Source organism: Octopus sinensis, linkage group LG1 (assembly GCF_006345805.1).
Source record: "Octopus sinensis linkage group LG1, ASM634580v1, whole genome shotgun sequence".
NCBI classification, from domain to species: Eukaryota; Metazoa; Mollusca; class Cephalopoda; order Octopoda; family Octopodidae; genus Octopus; species Octopus sinensis.
The window spans coordinates 126,454,806-126,476,269 of NC_042997.1; the positions used below are offsets into that span (position 1 = coordinate 126,454,806).

The window sequence follows — 21,464 nt, forward strand, 5'->3', positions numbered from 1 at the left end:
CATCATCATTTAACGTCCGCTTTCCATGCTAGCATGGGTTGGACGATTTGACTGAGGGTTGGCAAACCAGATGGCTGCACCAGGCTCCAATCTGATCTGGCAGAGTTTATACAGCTGGATGCCTTTCCTAACACCAACCACTCCGAGAGTGTAGTGGGTCTTTTATGTGTCCCTGACACGAGGACCAGTCAGGCGGTACTGGCAACGGCCATGCTCAAATGGTGTTTTTTAAGTACCACTTGCACAGGAGCCAGTCCAGCGGCACTGGCAACGACCTTGCTTGAATGTTTTTTCATGTGCCACCAGCACAAGTGCCAGTAAGGGGACGCTGGTAACGATCATGCTCGAATGGTGCCAGTTAGCTGCTCTGGCAACGATTATGTTCGGATGGTGCTTTTAGCTCTCCACTAGCATCGATGCCAATCATCAAAGCCAAAAATGCAAGCACAGAACATGGAATAAAACACAAGACAGAAAAGTGAGCAGTAAATGAGTCATAAACAAGAAAGGGTGTGTAGGAAGTACATCACAAATAGTGTTGGAAAATTTTTGGAAACATGGTATTTTTGGAGGATGTATGTCCTGATAGCTAAAGGCCAATATGGGTTATATATTCCATACTTTGACAATTCAGAGCATGAAAAAATGTTTCCAAAAGTCATGGGTACTGTGCTATTTTTTTAATCTTTTATAACCTCAAACAGCATCCCTTCTGCAAATGGTAGTGCATATATCCTCACTCCTCATGTAGAGTGAATATAGTTGTGTCTTGCGTCTTTCATTAGTAACTGTTAACATTTTGAAGTTGCTTAATGAAACAGATTGATTAAACCTTGTATAGTAGTTGCAAGGGGGTACCCAAAAGAAACTGGAAGTTTGCAATATTATTTTATTCACTTAGTTTAACATGTTTGCGCTTTTTTATCGCCTTCAAAGTATTCTCCATTTAAAGCAAGGCATTGGTCCAGATGTGTTTTCCACTGTTTGAAGCAATGTTGGAACTTGTGCAAAGTTTTTCTTCACCTCTTCCACATCTGCAAATTCTATAGCACAACCTTTCATCACCAGTGATGACCTTTGAATAAAGGTCCGGATCAACTTCCAACTGTTCTTCCAGTTCACGACACACATTCAGTCATGACTGCTTTTGATCTTCTGTGAGCAAGCAAAGCATAAATTTTGCTGCAACTCTTTTCATTCACAGTTCCTCACTCAAAATTCGTTGGCAGGAGCTCCAGGACGTACCAGTCATATCAACAAGTTCGTCAATTGTTCAGTGCTGGGTTGCAAGTGGGTTCTAGTTGTGGAAGCCTGAACTACAACAGGCTTGTCGTCCCACAGAGAACGTTTCTGGTTACTTTTGGACACCCCATCATATATATATATATATATATATATATATAATATATATATATATATATATATGTGGCTGTGTGGTAAGAAGCTTGCATCTCAACCACATAGTTCCAGGTTCTGTCTCACACTGCATGGCACCTTAGGCAAATGTTTTCTACTATAGTCTCAGGCAGACCAAAGCCTTGTGAGTGGATTCTTAGTTATGACCATAACTAAGCTAGTAGTTAGGTACTACATAACTTGTATTTAGGTACTACATAACTTGTAGTTAGGTACTACAAGATCTAGCTCTCTATCAGCCCAGCTAGCTGTAACTTTTCCAGTAGCCAACAAGGGCTGACGCTGTATCAGCTCAGTTAATTATAATTCTCACTATATAACAAGAAAAACATCCCCAAATATAACAAATTATGAATTGTTTCACAGCTGGGCCAGTGCTCTGGTAGTTTAACTGGGTGTGGTTTCCTTTAACAGTACAAGAATTGACTCTACTAGCTTAGCTATGATCATTTCTAGTACTACCATCTCAGCTAGCTGTGACCTTTTCAGTAGACAAGGGCTGACTCCATACTAGCTCTGTTAGTTATAATTCTTTCTCCATAACAATACAACAGTAACAGACTATCTACAAGAAATAAAAGCTGTTAGGCAAATTTAATTATCCAATTATGTCATTATAGGAATATTAAGTGTCCCACAGAGAAATCAGATTCTACAGAGCCAAGGTTTGGGTAGTGGTGGGTAGTAATGGAAAGGTTGTCAACCTTATCGTCTTTATTAAACAGAGTTGCTAAAGTGGAAAAGCATTTGGCAGGAATAAAACTAATATGCCACACTCCAGGAATCAGTACTGATTGAGGAATAAAGTTACTGTAATATCTAGAAATTAATGAGAGAGCTGCTTTGAAGAATTATGCCATGCGAGGACAGAATTTCCATCATCATCATCATTATCTTCGTCATCGTCGTTGTTGTCGTTGCTGTTGTCATCATCATCATCATAGTTGTTATCATCATCATCATTGGCATTGTTGTTGTCATCATTATCATCAACATCATCATCAACTCCATCATCATCGTTGTCATCATCATCATCGTTCTCCTCCTCCTCATTATCATCCTCCTCCTCCTCCTCCTCATCATCATCATCATCTCATCATCATCATTATTGTTTTAATGTCCAATTTTCCATGCTTGTGTGATTCGGATGGAGTTTATTGAGGTAGATTTTTTTTATGGCTGGATGCCTTTCCTGCTACCAACCCTTACCTGTTATATTTCTCCATAGCCAGACATGTTTTGCAGAATATTGGAAATAAATGACATTCATTTCCAACAATCCTGCAATGTTGAGACAAGGACACACACATACTGTGTGTATGTGTGTATGACAGGTTGCATCTTTCAGTTTGCATGTATGAAATCCGTTCACATCTCACAAGGCTTTCTCCAGTCTGGGGCTACAGTAGAAGACACTTGCTCAAGGTGCTCCACTGTGGAATTGAACCTAAACCCATGTGGCTGGGGAGCAGAGACTTCTTATCCACACAGCCACACCTGCATCTCTCAGTAAAAATATTGTTCAGTTTTAGTTTTATTTTCACAGATTTAAGTAAGTTATGATATTTCTGTGCTTGAGAAGACCTGCCCAGCAAATTAAAATCCATGTCCATGATCCCCACCCTGCCTCCACAACCCACCTGTGTTCACCACTACTGTATACCCCCTCCCTTCTATTTTCTCTCTTGTATCCACCTACCTGCCTGCACACTATAAACCCCTGTTAGATCGCTTCCCTTCCTCCCACCTCTAACTCCTACTCTCCTTTTGAAATCTTGTGAACTCATCTCCTTACCCACCTTCTTCAATCCCTGGTCCACCCCGCTATATACACCATCCTGTAACTTGGGTTTATGGCCCCTGCCTCCTCTCTGTCACATCTTCACCATCTTTCTCTCCTCTCTGTCTTCTCCATCTGAGGTAGCCATACAAGGTGGGGTTCCCAGACTAGTTATGTTTTATAAGAAACAACTTATTTACCTAAATTTTAACATCATCTTCTTTGAAATAGTCAGTGGCTGTGTGGTAAGTAGCTTGATTACCAACCACATGGTTCCAGGTTCAGTCCCACTGCGTGGTAACTCGGGCAAGTATCTTCTACCTTAGCCTCGAGCCGACCAAAGCCTTGTGAGTGGATTTGGTAGACGGAAACTGGAAGAAACCCGTCATATATGTATATATATATATATGTGTGTGTGTGTGTATGTATGTGTGTCTGTGTTTGTCCCTCCAACATTGCTTGACAACCGATGCTGGTGTGTTTACATCTCTGTAACTTAGCGGTTCGGCAAAAGAGATCGATAGAATAAGTACAGGCTTACAAAGAATAAGCTCTGGGGTCGATTTGCTCGACTAAAGGCAGTGCTCCAGCATGACCACAGTCAAATGACTGAAACAAATAAAAGAATAAAAGAATGTGCAACACTACACGGGTTCCAGTATTCCTGCCACTTTTGGAATCCAGCCTGGAAGTGCGTTGAGGACCTTCTGCGATTTGCTCTCGTTCTTGACAGTGGTGTTAAAATGGTGACCTTTGAACTGCATTTTCATCTTGAGGAAGAGATGGAAGCCTGCAGATGCTAAATCTGGTGAATGAATAGGGTGGGTGTGGAAATGATACCGCATTGTTTTGGTGAGGAACTCATGAGTGAGGAGAGCTTGGTGACAGGGTGCATTGTTGCCATGAAGAATCTAATTCTTTGTCCTCCATGGATCCGGTTGCTTTTGCTGAATGTCTTCTGTCAAACACTTCAAAATGGTAATAAAACTCTTGGTTGACATTCTGGCCCTGGGGGATAAATTCTTGATGTACAATACCGTGGATGTTAGAAAAAATGTGCAGGGACATTCTTCCCCTTTTGGAGTGTCGATGCCACTCAAAGCATTGCATATGACCAATTGCATCATTGCTATAAGCTTGCTGCAGCCTGCTCAATGTCTCTGTAGTGCACTTCCCAAGTCTAAGGCAAAATTTCACGTTGGCTCTGTGTTCCAACTTCCTGTCTATGACAAAGATCGTTGACTACAGCATGCATGTGATCACAAAACACAAATTTCATAACCTGCAAAGTAAACACAGCGATGTCACTCAGCACACTGCTTCATGAAGGTCACTCCTAGCTCTCACTATGCATGCAACCATGTGCTGCTATCTGTTGGGGCACTACAGAACTAGTCCAGGAACTTTTTGATACCACCTGTATCTTTCTTCTTGTGCAAGACAGCTTTCTGTCCCTTAATACAATTCCTTCAGTTGAGAGGGGTCATGTCTTGCAAGTAACTTGGTGACCCCCATTTCTGCTGGTGTTACATAAAAAAGCACCCGGTACACCCTGTAAAGTGGTGGTATTAGGAAAGACATCCAGCCATAGAAACTATGCCAAAACAGACAGCAGAGCCTTGTGCAGTCTTCTAGCTTGCCAGTTCCTGTCAAACCATCTTACCCATGCCAGCATCGAAAACAGATTAATGAATTCTGTGTTGAAATATAAAGACAGTTTTGGAGAAATCTTGTGTTTAGGGTGCAGGTATGGCTTGGTTGTTTGGTAGTTTGTTTCCAAAACTATTTAATGTTGGATTTGATTCTATTGTGTCCTATTTGGATAAATATTTTTTTTCTACTGTTGCCAACAACATTGACCAGAGTTTAATCCCACTGCATGGCATTTTGGGCAAGTATCTTCTACTATAGCCGTGGGATTTGAGAGTGGCTTTGGTAGACAGAAACAGAAAGAAGCCCATCATATAGATATAGGCCCCTGCTGGCATATGTATATATATATGCCAGAGTGAAAGGCAGATTGATGATGCCTGTGTGTGAACAGCAATGCTGCATGGCAGTGAAACATGGGCTATAACAGCCGAGGACATGTGTAGGCTTAAGAGAAATGAAGCCAGTATGCTTTGCTGGATGTTCAATATCAATGTGCATGTTCAGCAGAGTGTAATCATCTTGAGAGAAAAGTTAGGTATAAGAGGAATCAGATGCTGTTTGCAAGAGAGACGAATGCACTGGTATGGTCATGTGATGCATATGGATGAGGACGGCTGTGTAAAGAAGCATTGATCTTTAACTGTGGAGGGAACTCGTGGCAGAGGTCGACCCAGGAAGAATGGGACATTCCAAAGGTGATGAAGCATGATCTTTGAACTTTGAACCTCACAGAGGCAATGACTAGTGACTAAGACCTTTGGCAATGTGCTCTGTTTAAGGGGACCCATCAAATGAAGTGCTCTCATGCTGGTGGCATGTAAAAAATCAACTTTTGAATGATGGGTCTCATGGAGGCAAAGTGGCTGAGTTTCTTTTGAGTTTTGGGCCTCGTGGAGGCAAAGTGGCTGAGTTTCTTTTGAGTTTTGGGCCTCGTGGAGGAAAAGTGGCTGAGTTCCTTTCGAGTGTTGGGCCTCACGGAGGCAATGACCAAGGTCTATGGCATTATATTGTGCTTGAGAAGACCCATCAAGCTGAGCAAAATCACAGTCATGACAGATAGCAGTGTCACACAAATGGCACCTGTGCCAGTGGCATATACAAGCACCCGTTACATTTTCGGAGTGGTTGGTGGTAGGAAGGGCATCCAGCCGTAGAAAACCATACCAAGTCAGACTGGAGTTTAGTGCAGCCTTCCAGCATGCCAGCTGTCTAACATATGCCAGTATGGACAACGGACGTTAAATGATGATGATGATGATATATATATATATATATATATATATATATATATATATATATATATATATATGTATATATAATCTGTTTGTGTGTGTGTGTGTGTGTGTGTGTGTTTGCGTGTGTGTGCATGTCTTTATGTCTGTGTTGTTCCCCCAGCCTGCTGCTTGACAATTGGCCTTGGTGTATTTATGTCCCCATAACTAATTCTGTAAAAGTGTCTGATACAATAAATATTAGGCTTAAGGCAAAAATAAGTGCTGGTGTCAATTCGTTCAACTAAAATTTCTCAAGGTAGTGCTCCAGCATGGCCACAATCTAATGACTGAAACAGGTAAAAGATAGCCACAGATCAGTTGAAAGCCTTCTGAATCAAACTTGACCGATGTGTTTGTGGCAGGACTATTCCTGTTTTTCCAGTTGTTGCTATTGTTATTGTAGTCACCACTGCTGTCTTGGCAGAAATGTTAGCATGCTAGGCAAAATGCATAACAGTATTTTGTTTGCTGTTACGTTCTGAGTTCAAATTCTGCTGAGGTCACTTTGCCTTTCATCCTTTCAAGGTCAATTAAATAAGTGCCAATTACACACTGGGGTCGATATAATTGACTTAATCCATTTGTCTGTCCCTGTTTGTCCTCTCTGTGTGTAACTCCTTGTGGGCAGTAAAGAAATAAATATTTTGTCTGTCTTTATGTTCCGAGTTCAAATCTTGCCGAGATCAGTGTTGCCTTTCATCCTTTTGGGGGTTGATAAATTAAATACCAGTTGTGTACTAGGGTCAATCTAAATGACTGGCTCCCTCCCCCAAAATTTCAGGCTTTGTGCCAAGACTAGAAAAGAATTTACTGCCTGGTTTAATACCATCACCACCACCACCATCTGGGTGTTCACTGTTTTCTGTGGAGTCTTCTCTGTAAATGAGCATTCACAGGTCTGGTCTCCAGCAACCCAGGGTTAACTTCCCCACCGTTTCTGCCAATTGCAGAAGCTTCATACATATCATGGGCATTCACTTTGCTTTCCTGATGAAGCCATTAAAAAACAGAAGCAAAAAATGCCAAAAGGAAAAAAAGCCAGAGAAAAAAGCAAATGAAAAACAAAAACGAAAATTAAATATTCCTCGTTCTAAATGGATATTTGTTAGATTTCTGTTTAAAATTGAATGTGCTTTTGGCTTCAGTTTAGCTTTTAAAAAACTATAACAAAAAAATCAGAGTTTTCTGAAATTTAATCTCATTTCATGAAATCTTCATTTGGTAAAAACATATTCTATGAAACATTTTTTTAAATTTAGAAATAAAATTCTCAATCAGGAAATAATAGTTTTTTTAATGTTCAAATGCTTAATGGTATTTTTTAAAATGATTTTTTTTGGATTAAAACTTTCTTTTTGTTTTTGTACTTACTGACCCACACTAGTTTAGTGTATCAATGTAAGACTGTTGGGGGATGCTGATGATGGTAAGAATAATGGTGGTTATGGATAATGATGATGATGTTGGCAAAGAGATGGGGTGTTGCATATGGCTATGATGGTGATAATAATGATGATAAAGATGATATTATTGATAATGGTGATGGGAATGATGATGATAATGATGATGGTGCCGATAAAGATGATGATGTCAACAATGATGTTGGCGACGATGACGATGATGATGATGTCGATATGATGATGACGATGATGATGGTGGTGGAGGTGGTGGTAGTTTGTTGTTTTTTTGGCAGTGATGGGTGGTGATAATGGGGATGGTGTTGATGTTGGTGACGGATGATTATTGTGATGTCGGTAGAGATGAAAATGGTAATGACAGTGATGATGAAGACGATGATAATGATGATGATGATGAGGAGGAGGAGGATTATAATAGTGCTGATACTGATGATGTTGAACATTGTGGTGGTAGTGGTAATGATAGAAGTGTTGTTGCTGTTGTTGTTGATGTTGGTGGTAGTGTTAGTGGTAGTAATACTGATTGTTGTGATGCTTATTGTGTTGTTGTTTAGCTCTTCCCCCCATCCCCTATGGACGCCTTTGGTTCCTGTTTTACTCAGGTGGACTCTCATAACTATCCAATTATATTTTTATAATTAAACATTATTAGAGGTGTATGGCTCAGTGGTTAGAGAATCAGGCTCACAATCATGAGGTAGTGAGTTTGATTCCCAGACCAGGCAGTGTGTTGTGTTCTTGAGCAAGACACTTTATTTCACATTGTTCCAGTTCACTCAGCTGTAGAAATGAGTCCCAATGTCACTGGTGCCAAGCTGTATCAGCCTTTTTGGCCTTTCACTTGATTAACATCGGTGGTATTGAGAGTGGGGCATGGTAGGCATGGGCGACTGCTAGTCTTCCATAAAGAGCCTGGCCTGGATTTCTGCCTCAGAAGGTAACGTTCTAGGTGCAGTCCCATTGACCGAAGAGATCTTTACCCTTTACCTTATGTACATATAATGGTGTAGAGAGGGGAATCTGGTATGCCTGGGTGACTGCTGGTCTTCCACAAACAACCTTGCATGGACTTGTGCCTCAGAGGGTAAATTTCTAGGTGCAATCCTATGGTCATTCATGACCAAAGGGGGTCTTTACACTTTATCCATTAGGGGTTGTATAGAAAATATTTTGTGTATTGCAAAAGTATAAACAGTTTTTTGTACACAAATTTTAGCAACAAACTCTTATATTGACACTCAAGGGTCATATGAACCCAGACTGAAGACCACAGCTCTTGGTCAATCCTGACCACATAGATTTATGATGAAAAATACTCCAGCTCTGATCACCTTTTCATTTTCTTGGGATCAAAGAACGTCTAGGAATATATTATCAAATGTATTCTTCTCCTTTTTAAGATAACGAGGAGTAATTTTAGAAAGATTTGACTGCTATTTCTAGCAGGTAGTGTGATCACATACAGGTTTATTCTTTTCTTTGTTTTTGTTGGTGGTGATTTTACTTTGTGTCTTTTGGTTTTAAAATAGATACCACATCCCTCCCTGTGGCAACTGGAAAGAATTTTTTAGTAATAGATTTTAAGAATTAAAGACGATCCATGATACTGTCTACAATTCTGCTGCAGTCTTCAAATTCCATTTCTATTAAGACTGTCTTCTGTATGTGAAGAAAATTAGATAAGTTTATCTGATTGACAAAGCAGATTAAGAAAAGAGAGAGAGAGCGAAAGAGAGAGAGAGAGAGAGAAAGAGAGAGAGAGAGAGAGAGAGTCTTCTTTTGAAATGATAAATTTAAAGTGTTTAAAATTAAAAATTTTTTGAACATAGAAGCATTGTAACCGAATGTGATCCATTTTGTATCATCAAAGAAACCTACTAAGTTGGCTTTTGTATTGGTAAGAGAAATGCAAAGACTTCCACCAAAATTTTGGAAATCTGAACCAGAACTTTTATTCTTGAAAGCCACTTAACTAGAGCAGCTATGTACTTGCCATAAATATATTCATTAATTCTCTGAAAAACAAAGGAATATTTTGAATGTCTTTTTAGGTAATTAACACAATTTATAATGTCATTGAGTAGTTTCTTAAGCTGACTTCCATTTGTAAAGTTAATCATTTTTTTTTCTCTTAATGCTTCTTCTCTTTGAACAATGCAGTGAATTCTGATGCAGACAGGGGAAACATGTTTTTCACATAACACTATACTTAACAGAATACCCACCTCGGCAACTATGCCATCAGTAGTAAGCTAAATACATTTGTCCCAGGAAATTCTGATTATAAGAAAATCATCATTGTTATTGAAAGAGTGTCTTCAGCGATTTCCTCTGCTATGTCAGTACAACATACTGTTCAAACTTTTATATCCTGTATGTTGTCAGAGACATCTGGTAAATTCCATAACAAAGAAATTGTGCACAGTTTGTTCTGTTGATGCTTTCAACCATTTATAAGCCATAGCATGGTGCATTCTGTTATTTGTGCAAGACTCGGTCTTTTAAATCTTCTGCTTTGTCTTGTGCTGTTTATTATAAAGTAGTGTTGTATGATGCTAAATGAATAGAAACATAAGTAAAGAGCTTGGTAATGTATCTCAGGCCAAGAGGCAGAGAGCATGAAGTGTTAATACCAATGTTACTGCTTCAAAACCAGTTTTAAAATTTTATGATGTTTTTCCTTCCGAATTTTGATAATGAGCTAATTTGCTTGTTGCAAGATCAGTGAGTGAGCAAACTATTGTTATCTCTAGCAGACGAGTATCCACCACTAAGGATGAGTACAGAGAGCTCAAAACTGTACGGTCTCTTGGTCTCATGGCTGAAAGATGGTAGGAGTTCATTCCCCTGCCATCAATATATACCAGGTGCAGATTGCATTGAATAACCAGCTAGAGGAGGCATCCTACTGGGATTAAAATGGTAGTAATGTCCTACTGGGGCCAAAATGGTAGTAACGCCAGTTCCTATGGGATGGCCATGTTGAAGTGGAAGGTTATTCACTGAAATATATTGGTTTTAAATTTTGGCACAAGGCCATCAAGCTCAGGGGGAGGGGTAAGTCAATTACATTGACCTTAGTGTTCAACAGGGACTTATTTTATTGACTCAAAAGGAGGAAAGGCAAAGTGGATCTCGGTGGAATTGGATCTCAGAATGTAAAGACGGACGAAATGCTGCAAAGCATTCTGCCCAGCATACTAACAGTTCTGCCAGCTCACTGTCTTAATTTACTGAAGTATATTGATATGTAAAATGAGTTACCATATTTGATGGTATATAAGATGCACTTTTTTACAAAACAATCTTTAAAAAAAAGATCAAACTAAGTCCTACATGCAAAGTTGAACCTCCCACAACCTAATTTTGTCCCCGATGCTCTCTTTTACCTGAATATGTACTGTTGAAATTGGTGTGCATCTTTTATGCTTGTGTGCCTTTTATATCATCAAATACATTTTCACATAATTGATCAATCTGTCAGAGAGAAATAAGAAAATTTTGGTTTTCTGTCATAAAAAGATAAAGTTAGTCTTGATTATTGGCTGAAATAGGTGAAAATTTGTAGAAAAAACATCTTATTATTGTCTTTGTTCAATGAAAATAAAATTTAAGTGTATAAAAGAAATGAAATAGAGAAAAAGAAAATTAGCAACTTACCATATTTTTAAAGTCTGGTATGATTAAAACAACATTTGATTATCAAAAATAGCATGCTGTAAATTAATAACGAAAATTAATATAAATAAACAAAATTATGTTATTTCAGTGTTTTTAAATTATTTATGAGCATATCAATATCTTAAATGTTTTATTATTTTATCATGACAGTTAAATTCTTTTCTTTAACCTAAAATCTCTTGAGAGCAGAAATGGTTCGACATTTAACACAAAATAAATTTTTTTCTAAAAATAGTCTATCTAACATTAAAAATTTTGATAAATCTTATCTGATGAATTTTTCTGACAAACTTTCTTAGAACCCTGAACATATTGCTACAAGCCCTCAGGGTTTATATGAACCCAGGTTGGCGATCACTGGCCTAGAGTAGCAAGAGAAACAAGAGGATAGTTATTATAGTACAACCAGTTTAATTGATATTAGGCCTGTATCAGCTATGAACAGAATAAAACGATAGGAACCAATCAAATTAGAAATGTTCTGTTTTAGCAAGAAGTAATACAAATAGATCAAATAGTGGAAAATATTTCATTGGTGAGGAAGAAAAGAAATGTAATGTTTCATATATTTCTCATTCTTTGGACTGAGAGAGAGAAAGATAAGAGATTTAATAAAGGACGAATATCCAAAATGCCAAACTTCTTCCTCGTGGCATAAAACATATTCCATTATTTGAGTTATAAACATAGATGTTGCTGTAATCTCTAATCTCAGTGATAAAAGGAGCCTCTGTTTGGATGCTAGGATTACTGGAAATTGTGGACAAATCTCCCTTAATCCCACTCTACTATCTTAAAATAGGCAGGACATGTTTGACAATACATATACCAGGAAATATGAAGAAAGGTAACAGAATGGTCTGAGTTTTGATTATGCATTAGTTAGATGAGAACTGATTTGGGGTAAAAAAAAAACAACCCAAAATAACAAAAAAATACTTATACCAATGTGACAGTAGACACACATATGAACCTAACAGTCAGTTATGGCCTGTTTCAAAAATTAGGTGGTCCATCACGGAGATTATATCATAAGCTGTTATTAGTTTATTGCCAATTCAACATGGCTGTTCCATAGAAACTGACATTACTATCATTTTAACCCCAGGAGGACACCTCCAGCTGGTTGTACGATACCCTCTACATCTGGTTCAATACCATCTACACCAGGCCCAAAATTTTTGGAGGAGGGGGCCAGTTGATTAGATCAACCCCAGCACAAAACTGGTACTTAATTTATCAACCCTGAAAGGATGAAAGACAAAGTCAACCTCGGTGGAATTTGAACTTAGAACTTAAAGACAGACAAAATATCGCTAAGTATTTCGCCTGGCATGCTAACATTTCTGCCAGCTTGCCACATTTGTATATATAATGTAAGCAGGGGAGTGAACCCCTACCATCTTCCAGTCATGAAACCACCAACCTGTATTGGTTTTGAATGCTTTGTGGTGGATTCTCATCCTCTAGAGATAGCAGTAGTTCACTCCAGTTTGCAATATATAGAAAATAAGTAACATCCAGTCATTGATCTTGCAACAAGCAACTTAGAAATTTTCTAATGAGCTAATTTGCTTGTTGCAAGATCAGTGAGTGGGTGAACTACTGTTATCTCTAGCAGACGAGTATCCACCACCAAGGGTGAGCACAAAGAGCTCAAAACTGTACAGTCTCTTGGTCTTGTGGCTGGAAGTTGGTAGGAGTTCATTCCCCTGCCTGCAATATATACCAGGTGCAGAGTGCATTGAATAACCAGCTGGAGGAGGCATCCTATTGGGGCCAAAATGGTAGTAATGCCAGTTCCTATGGAATGGCCATGTTGAAGTGGCAATAAGAATTACTTTGCAGTATAGTTACTGCTTTCATCTCTTATACAGATTTTCTAACTAGCTATTATTAGTTACTATAAGACAAAAATAATTTTAGATATATTTACATGATTATTCTTGACTGGAGGGTTTTGAAGTTTTGTAGGAAAAACTTTTTACCTCATAGGATGTCTATACAACTAGTATTAACTCAACTCTAAGAAGGGTTGGAACTGCTTTGTCATCATCATCGTTTAACATCTGCTTTCCATGCTAGCATGGGTTGGATGATTTGACTGAGGACTGGCGAACCAGATGGCTGCAATCTGATCTGGCAGAGTTTCTACAGCTCGATGCCCTTCCTAACACCAACCACTCCGAGAGTGTAGTGGGTGCTTTTACGTGCCAACAGCATGAGGGCCAGTCAGGCAGTACTGGCAACTGTCATGGAAAATTTTTTTTTTTTTACGTGTCACTTGCACACCGGCACAAGTGCCTGTAAGGTGATGCTGATAATGATCACATTCGAATGGTGCTTTTTATATACCACTGGCATGAACGCCAGTTAGCCGCTCTGGCAACGATCACGCTTGGATGGTGCTCTTAGTGCTCCGCTAGCACGGATGCCAGTAATCGAATTTGATTTCAATTCTGATTTCAGGTAGGGAAACTGAGGCAAGCGAGAAATGTGGTACCTGTGGTGTCAAAGTAATAAATAACAAAAAAACCTTTTGCACGAGTCATTGAGAAATCCTCTGTTTAGTCACTAGACTTGATATAAATAGCAGTCAAATCTCTTTCATATCACACCTTTAAGATGGAAAAGACACATTAGTAGTCCTCTTAGCTGGTAAAATAGATTGAATGGTTGTTATTGGAAAATCATAGATCATTGGTCTGTGTGATCAAAGTAAATATTCCAATATGTCTAGACCCAGCGTTTGAACTCTAGACTAAGAAATCAATAGACCAACCTCTTGACGTCATCTCCACTATGTCTCACATATGACAATAAATATGCTGTCTTATCTTGCATTTTATGACAACCACACATATCTGGTCAAGAAATTAAATAATTCTCTTCACAGTTTAGAAGTTGTGGGTTTGATCTCACCACATGGACTCTTGGATAAGAACAATTAACCACAGCCATGGCTTGATCTAAGATTTTGTGGGTGACACACAGTGGAAATCTATTGAATAAATTGTACCTAAAATTGAAAGGCCTATTCTAGTATTTGTCATACAGTGTTATACTGATTCTGTCTTAGGATGGGTGTTAGCATGCCGGGCAAAATGCTTAGAGGTATTTCGACTGCTGCTATGTTCTGAGTTCAAATTCCGCCGAGGTCGACTTTGCCTTTCATCCTTTCAGGGTCGATTAAATAAGTATCAGTTATGCACTGGGGTCGATATAATCAACTTAATCCGTTTGTCTGTCCTTGTTTGTCCTCTCTGTGTTTAGCCCCTTGTGGGTAGTAAAGAAATAGATACATTTTGGGGCAGAAGTTTTGGTACTTTTGCATCACTGATTCAATGCTTACTTATTTGAAATTAGACATTTTAATACTGTTCTATATTTTACCTGTCCATAGGCATATAGTGTAGTTAAGAGTGTGGGCTATTAACCCCAAGATTCTGAGTTCAATTCCAGGCAATGCCTTGAAGAAATGATGGTGGTGGTGGTGGTGGTGGTGGTGGCGGTGGCGGCGGCGGCGGCGGCGGTGGTGGTGGTGGTGGTGGTGGTGGTAATAAAGATTACCTTAGGAATGAGAACCCTTCATCAGGTGGCCTGGTGGAATTTTGAACTCAGTTCAAAATTCCACCAGGCCACCTGATGAAGACCGAAACATTATGGTAACAACAAACAAGATGAGGACACATATCTGTCCAATGTAAATAATGTAAATAAGACAGTTTAATGTTTCCCCTGTTCTCTCCCTTCTAACTGCTCTCTCTCTCTCTCTCTCTCTCTCTCTCTCTCTCTCTCTCTGTGTTTATGTGTGTGAGCATCTAATTATGTTTGCATGCCTGTGTAATCTCTATCTCTGTCTTTCTTTCCTTCTCTCTCACACTTTCTATCTGTGTATGTATATTTCTGCATGAATGTGTGTGTGTGCATGTGTGTGTTAGCCTCTAATGCTAAAATGTACAGTTGCCAAAGCAGGTTGAATGTCCATTGAGCCATGCCAAATTATCAATGTCTAAACAGCCATTCTCAATCAACTCACTCTCTGAGGATAATGTTAAAGGTACATATGTCTATGGAATACTCAGTCATTTGCATGTTAATAACAATGAATAAGTAGTTCAGTTGATCAGAAAACTGAAGCACTCATCAAAATGAAGGATCCAATCACTGCATTTACTTGTGTATAAGTGGTACTCATGTATAAGCTGCACCCCTAATTTAGTGTAAGAGCTTGGTACAAAGCTTTTTCCCTTCATAATTTTAGCTTGGCCAGGTGTGTAAACTGCATTTCAGCCTTTTCAGTTAAAAATTAAGTATAAAATAGTGCAACTTATACATGAATCATCATCATCATCATCATCATCATCATCATCGTTTAACGTCCGCTTTCCATGCTAGCATGGGTTGGACGATTTGACTGAGGTCTGGCAAATCAGATGGCTGCACCAACTCCAATCTGATTTGGCAGATTTTCTACAGCTGGATGCCCTTCCTAACACCAACCACTCCAAGAGTGTAGTGGGTGCTTTTACGTGCCACTGGCATGAGGGCCAGTCAGGCGGTACTGGCAACGGCCATGCTCAAATGGTGCTTTATATGTGCCACCTGCACAGGAGCCAGTCCAGCGGCACTGGCAACGACCTCGCTCGAATGTATTTTCATGTGCCACCAGCACAAGTGCTAGTAAGGTGATGCAGGTAATGATCACGCTCGAATGGTGTTTTTAACGTGCCATCGGCACAGAGGCCAGCTTGTTGCTCTGGCAACGATCTCACTCATATGGTACTCATAGCGCTCCACTAGCACGGATGCCAGTCATCGAATTTGATTTCGATTTCGATTCCGATTGACATGAATAAATATACTAATTTTGTTATCTTCTGTGTTTTTTATGGACGAAACTTAAAATATGATGGTTAATTTGTTGCAGGAAATCTTACACATTGGTGAAGAAAAATGGTATGACTTGAATATTTCTGGCAGACGCTTGACTAAAAGTCTGAAAACAATTGGGAAGATTTTCATGAAATTGAGTATTTCTGTTAAACAGGTAATTCTATCATCTTTCATATTTTTGTTAGGCAATTTCAGGTATGGCAGGAGCTGGTGTGGCTATGTGGTAAAAAATTTGCTTGCTAACTACATGTTTCTGAGTTCAGTCCCACTGTGTGGTACCTTGGACAGGTGTCTTCTACTATATTCTTTGGTTGACCAAAACCTTATCAATGGATTTGGTGAACAGAAACTGAAAGAAGTCCATTGTGTGTGTGTCACTGTCTCCTTGACTTGACATAACATGATAGTTGTAAACGAGTGTCACCGTCATACAAGTGGTGTCCTTTGTTTCCAATCATTGGTGAAACCCTATCTGGACATGGAAACATATAATCTTGGTTGAAAACAGGTAAAGTTTGGCAACAGGAAGGGCATCCAGCTGTAGAAAATCCACTTCATTAAAATTCTATCAGACTCATCTAAGCATGGAAAAGTGAATGTTAAAATGGTGGTGATGATGATGATAATAAGGATGAATGCTAGCTGAGGATGGCAATATATGAAAAGAAAAACAATTAATTTAATGTGTGATCATTTAAACATATGTACCTTATTAAAATTCAAAATAACACGTCTGTGTGTGTGCATGATTTGTTACACCTAGTATTTTGTTAATGTGAAATATTTAATAAGCATGTCATGAAGCATATGAATGAATTAATTAATTCTATATAAATATGTATATCTAATTTTATTCTGAAATTGATTTTGGAGTCCCAAGACATAGAGAGAATGTATGAGTCACACAGCTTTTAACCCGTTTGGGTGTCATTCAGCATTAGTACAGTCAGAACTGGACATGGTCTCCCCAGTAAGACTGTTTACATTTATAATTATATAAACCATTCAGTAAAGCACACAAATTCTGTATACAAACATATATATAGTAATGTTTTACACACTAGTACATGAAACACACATCATTCCACAAAATGTATATACTCGGTTATTTATACACATACATATACACAGGCGCACATAATTTTAAACTTGCCCACACATACATACTTACGCACTCACCCTCATTCACACACACACACCATTCTCACACACACACACATGTACTTGTAACACCCTTGTTCGGCTGGGTCACCATTATTATCTGCCTTTCACTCAGCCTCATTTTTCTAACCATTTCATCATGTTAAACTGTTAATCCCAACACATTTTTTTTCTCTCTTTGTTTTTTTTTCTGTTCTCCCTCCTGTTTTTTTTCCTCAATCCTTTCTGTTGAAGAGCATAGGCTCAAAACGTCAAAGACTTTTCTATTCTTCCCGAGCATCAAATTAATACAGTTGCTTGTTGTTCCTTCACCCGTCTTCGTCTTTTGTTTCTGAAAATTTGAACTATATATATATATATATATATATATATATATATATATATATATATATATATATATATATATATATAAATATAAATGTAAATCCAGGGATTGAGGTGTAGGAAGAAAGTTATCTTTGGTAAATATAAAAAAGTAACTTTAGGGAACAACAGTGGCTTATTGAGATGGACAGTTTAATCTGATCAAGATATCCTTGACATGAAGAGTAGCCGGCAGTATACACCTCGCTTGGATTTTATTACTTCTGAGGTTTCATTCGCTAAGAAATATATGTAGCCTGGATTTTTCCTACTCCATTCGATAATTCTTGTATGTATATATATATATATATATATATATATATATATATATATATATATATAAGCACCATCCGATCGTGGCCGTTTGCCAGCCTCATCTGGCACCTGTGTCGGTGGCACATAAAAACACCATCCGAGCGTGGCCGTCTGCCAGCCTCGTCTGGCACCTGTGTCGGTGGCACATAAAAAACACCATCCGAGCGTGGCCGTTTGCCAGCCTCGTCTGGCACCTGTGTCGGTGGCACATAAAATCACCCACTACACTCTCGGAGTGGTTCGCGTTAGGAAGGGCATCCAGCTGTAGAAACAGTGCCAGATCTGACTGGACTGGTGCAGCTTTCGGGCTCCCCAGACCCCAGTTGAACCGTCCAACCCATGCTAGCATGGAAAGCGGACGTTAAATGATGATGATGATGATATATATATATATATATATATATCTATCACCGTGATCACCGTGACTGACCAGGTTATCAGATGTTGCTACACATTGCTGGTCACAATGCGCTTCGCATTGTTTTAGCCTTCAAATGATGCCAATCCAGCTGGCTAAGCGGGCAGGCCAACAGAAGAAAGAGTGAGAGAAAGTTGTGGCGAAAGAGTACAGCAAGGATTGCCACCACCCTCTGCCGGAGCCTCGTGGAACTTTAGGTGTTTTCGCTCAGTAAACACTCACAACACCCAGTCTGGGAATCGAAACCACAATCCTACGACTGTGAGTCCACTGCCCTAACCACTGAGCCATTGCACCTCCACACACACACACACACACACACACACACACACACACACACACACACACACACTCATATATAATTAATTAAACATTTGAAGGATTTGTTAAAATCAAGGTATTTTAATATTAAGGACACCAAGTGAGAATCGAGATCTGCACATCCATGTATATGCCATATACAAACACATATGTATATACTCATGCATACATGGATACACCCATACACTTACACATACAAGCACACACAAATATACACATACGTAGAGATATAGATGCACATGAAATTATATACTGGTGGAGTTTCATGATTGAATGTAAGTTCCAGATCCAGCTTAGAGAAGGTTCCAGGTACAGTATTTACATAAAAAAAGAACACAAATGGGTTTAAGATTCACTACAGCTGTTTCAAGCACATTTTTTTTATTGATGAATAATTTGATTACATCCTGAAAAAAACTGTTTTCTTCAGGTGAATTAAAATCTTAGATCTTTAATTCACTTGAAGAAAATGATATTTTTCATGATGTAATTAAATTATTCATCAATAAAAAATGTGTTTGAAACAGTTGTAGTGAACCTTTAACCCATTTATGATCTTATTTTATACATACATATACATATATATATATATATATATATATATATATATATATATATATATATATATATATATAGGTTAAAGTAGTGATGAAGCAAACAAATAGACAAGACATGACAAGGATATTTTATTTGATTTAATTCAATCTAATTTAGCTACATAATGAAGGGTAAAAATTCATTATGTAGATTGAATTAAATTTAATGTCCCTGAAATGCCTTGCCTAATTGCTTGCTTTTCCTCACTACCTTAACCTTCACCTACCGACTCAAAGAGAAGCCATCTTTAGCTGTTTTGAACAACATAATCACATAATCACAACTTCAACCGTTGTTCAAACTGGAATTTTGGGGGCACATCTATTTGAGGCATGGCTGTGTGGTAAGAAGCTTGCTCCCCAGTTGCATGGTTCCAGGTTTAGTCCCACTATGTGACACCTTGGACTTCTACTATAAGCCTCAGGCTGACCGAAGCCTTGTGAGTGGATTTGGTAGATGGAAAATAAAAGAAGCCCGTTGCATGTATATCATCATGTATGAATGTATGTATGTGCCAGTGGCATGCATAAAACCACCAACTGATCATGGCTGTTGCCAGCCCCCCGCTGGCTCCTGTGCCGGTGGCATGTAAAAAGCACCCACTACACTCATACAGTGGTTGGTGTTAGGAAGGATATCCAGCTGTAGAAACACTGCCAGATCAGACTGGAGTCTGGTGCAGCCTCATGGCTTCCTAGACCCCGGTCGAACCGTCCAACCCATGCTAGCATGGAAAACGGACGTTAAATGATGGTGATGATGATGATGATATATGTTTTTGTGTGTGTGTGTCTGTGTCCATCATCACTAGATAACAGATGCTGTGTATTTGCGTCCCCCATACCTTAGCAGTTTGGCAAAAGATACTGATAGAATAAGTACTAGGCTTACAAAGAATAAGTCATGGGGTCGATGTGTTCAACTAAAGGTGGTGCTCCTGCATGGCCACAGTCAAATGACTGAAACAAATAAATGAATAAAAGAATATATATATATCATTGTTATTTATATCTATACATGTAAGTTTGTTTGTATGTATGTATGTATGCATACACATGCAACACACTCACACATATACACACACACACGCAAACAAAAACTCACAAATACACACACTCACACACACACATGCACTCACATGCACCCACACACACATGCACTCACAAACACACACACACACATGCACACACAGACAAACACACTAACACACAAGCACACACTCACATGCACATACACGCCCACACATGCACTCACATATACACACACGCAAACACACACACGGAATCACACACATGCAAACACACACATGCACACTCACACACACTCACACACACTCACATGCACACACAAACACGCACAAACACACAAGCACACACACATGCACACACACAAACACACACACACTCACATGCACTCACAAAAACACACATATGTACGCACACACACACACACTCACACGCACGCTCACACACACACATGCACCCACCCACACACGTGCGTGTGAGCAGTGGAAGTAAACTAATCATTAAATAAACCCTGTCAACCCAGGCAAATGTCATGAGGGATGGGAAGAGGGACAAAGATGGTGGTGATGAGATTTTAGGGTCTACCTTCATGACGCAAGATGATCATAAGAGATAATATGAAGGGATGGTCATGTAGGGTGGGTGTTTAAGTTTTACAATCATGTGAAAAGTGAGTGACAGATGATTAAAGATGGGGGTAGAGATGAGTGTTGGGAATATTGAACAAGGGTGGAGGCATGGGTGATGGCACATGGCCTAGTGGTTAGAGTATTGCACTCCCGGTCATGAGATTGTGGTTTCAATTCCCAGACCAGCTGTGCATTGTGTTATTGAGGAAGACACTTCATTTCACATTGCTCCTGTCCATTCAGCTGTAGATGGATAACCTTGCAATGGATCGGCCTTACAAGGATGAGCTGGTGACTCATGAAACCCACTTGGGTTACAGAAACCTCCTGAGTCATGTTAATCTATTCAGTAACTGTACTGTGAATTCAAAATGGTTGGGATTGGTTGTTCAACCACGTTGAAGGACGATTATGATGATGATGATGATGATTATGATGATTATGATGGTTATGATGGTTATGATGGTTGATGGTAAATATGAGTTTTGTGTTGGTGGGGAAGGTGTGAAAGAAATAG

At 39.0% G+C, this 21,464-nt stretch overlaps 1 protein-coding gene across 2 annotated transcripts in view; it reads left to right on the top strand.

Moving 5' to 3' along the window:
* LOC115216786 (protein unc-13 homolog D) overlaps positions 1-21,464 on the top strand; it is a 527,921-nt gene that overhangs the window by 237,848 nt on the left and 268,609 nt on the right. For both annotated transcript variants that reach the window (XM_036504398.1, XM_029786361.2), the window contains exon 8: positions 16,153-16,272. In XM_036504398.1, coding sequence (XP_036360291.1) covers positions 16,153-16,272 — 120 coding nt within the window. The remainder of the gene's footprint in view (positions 1-16,152; positions 16,273-21,464) is intronic.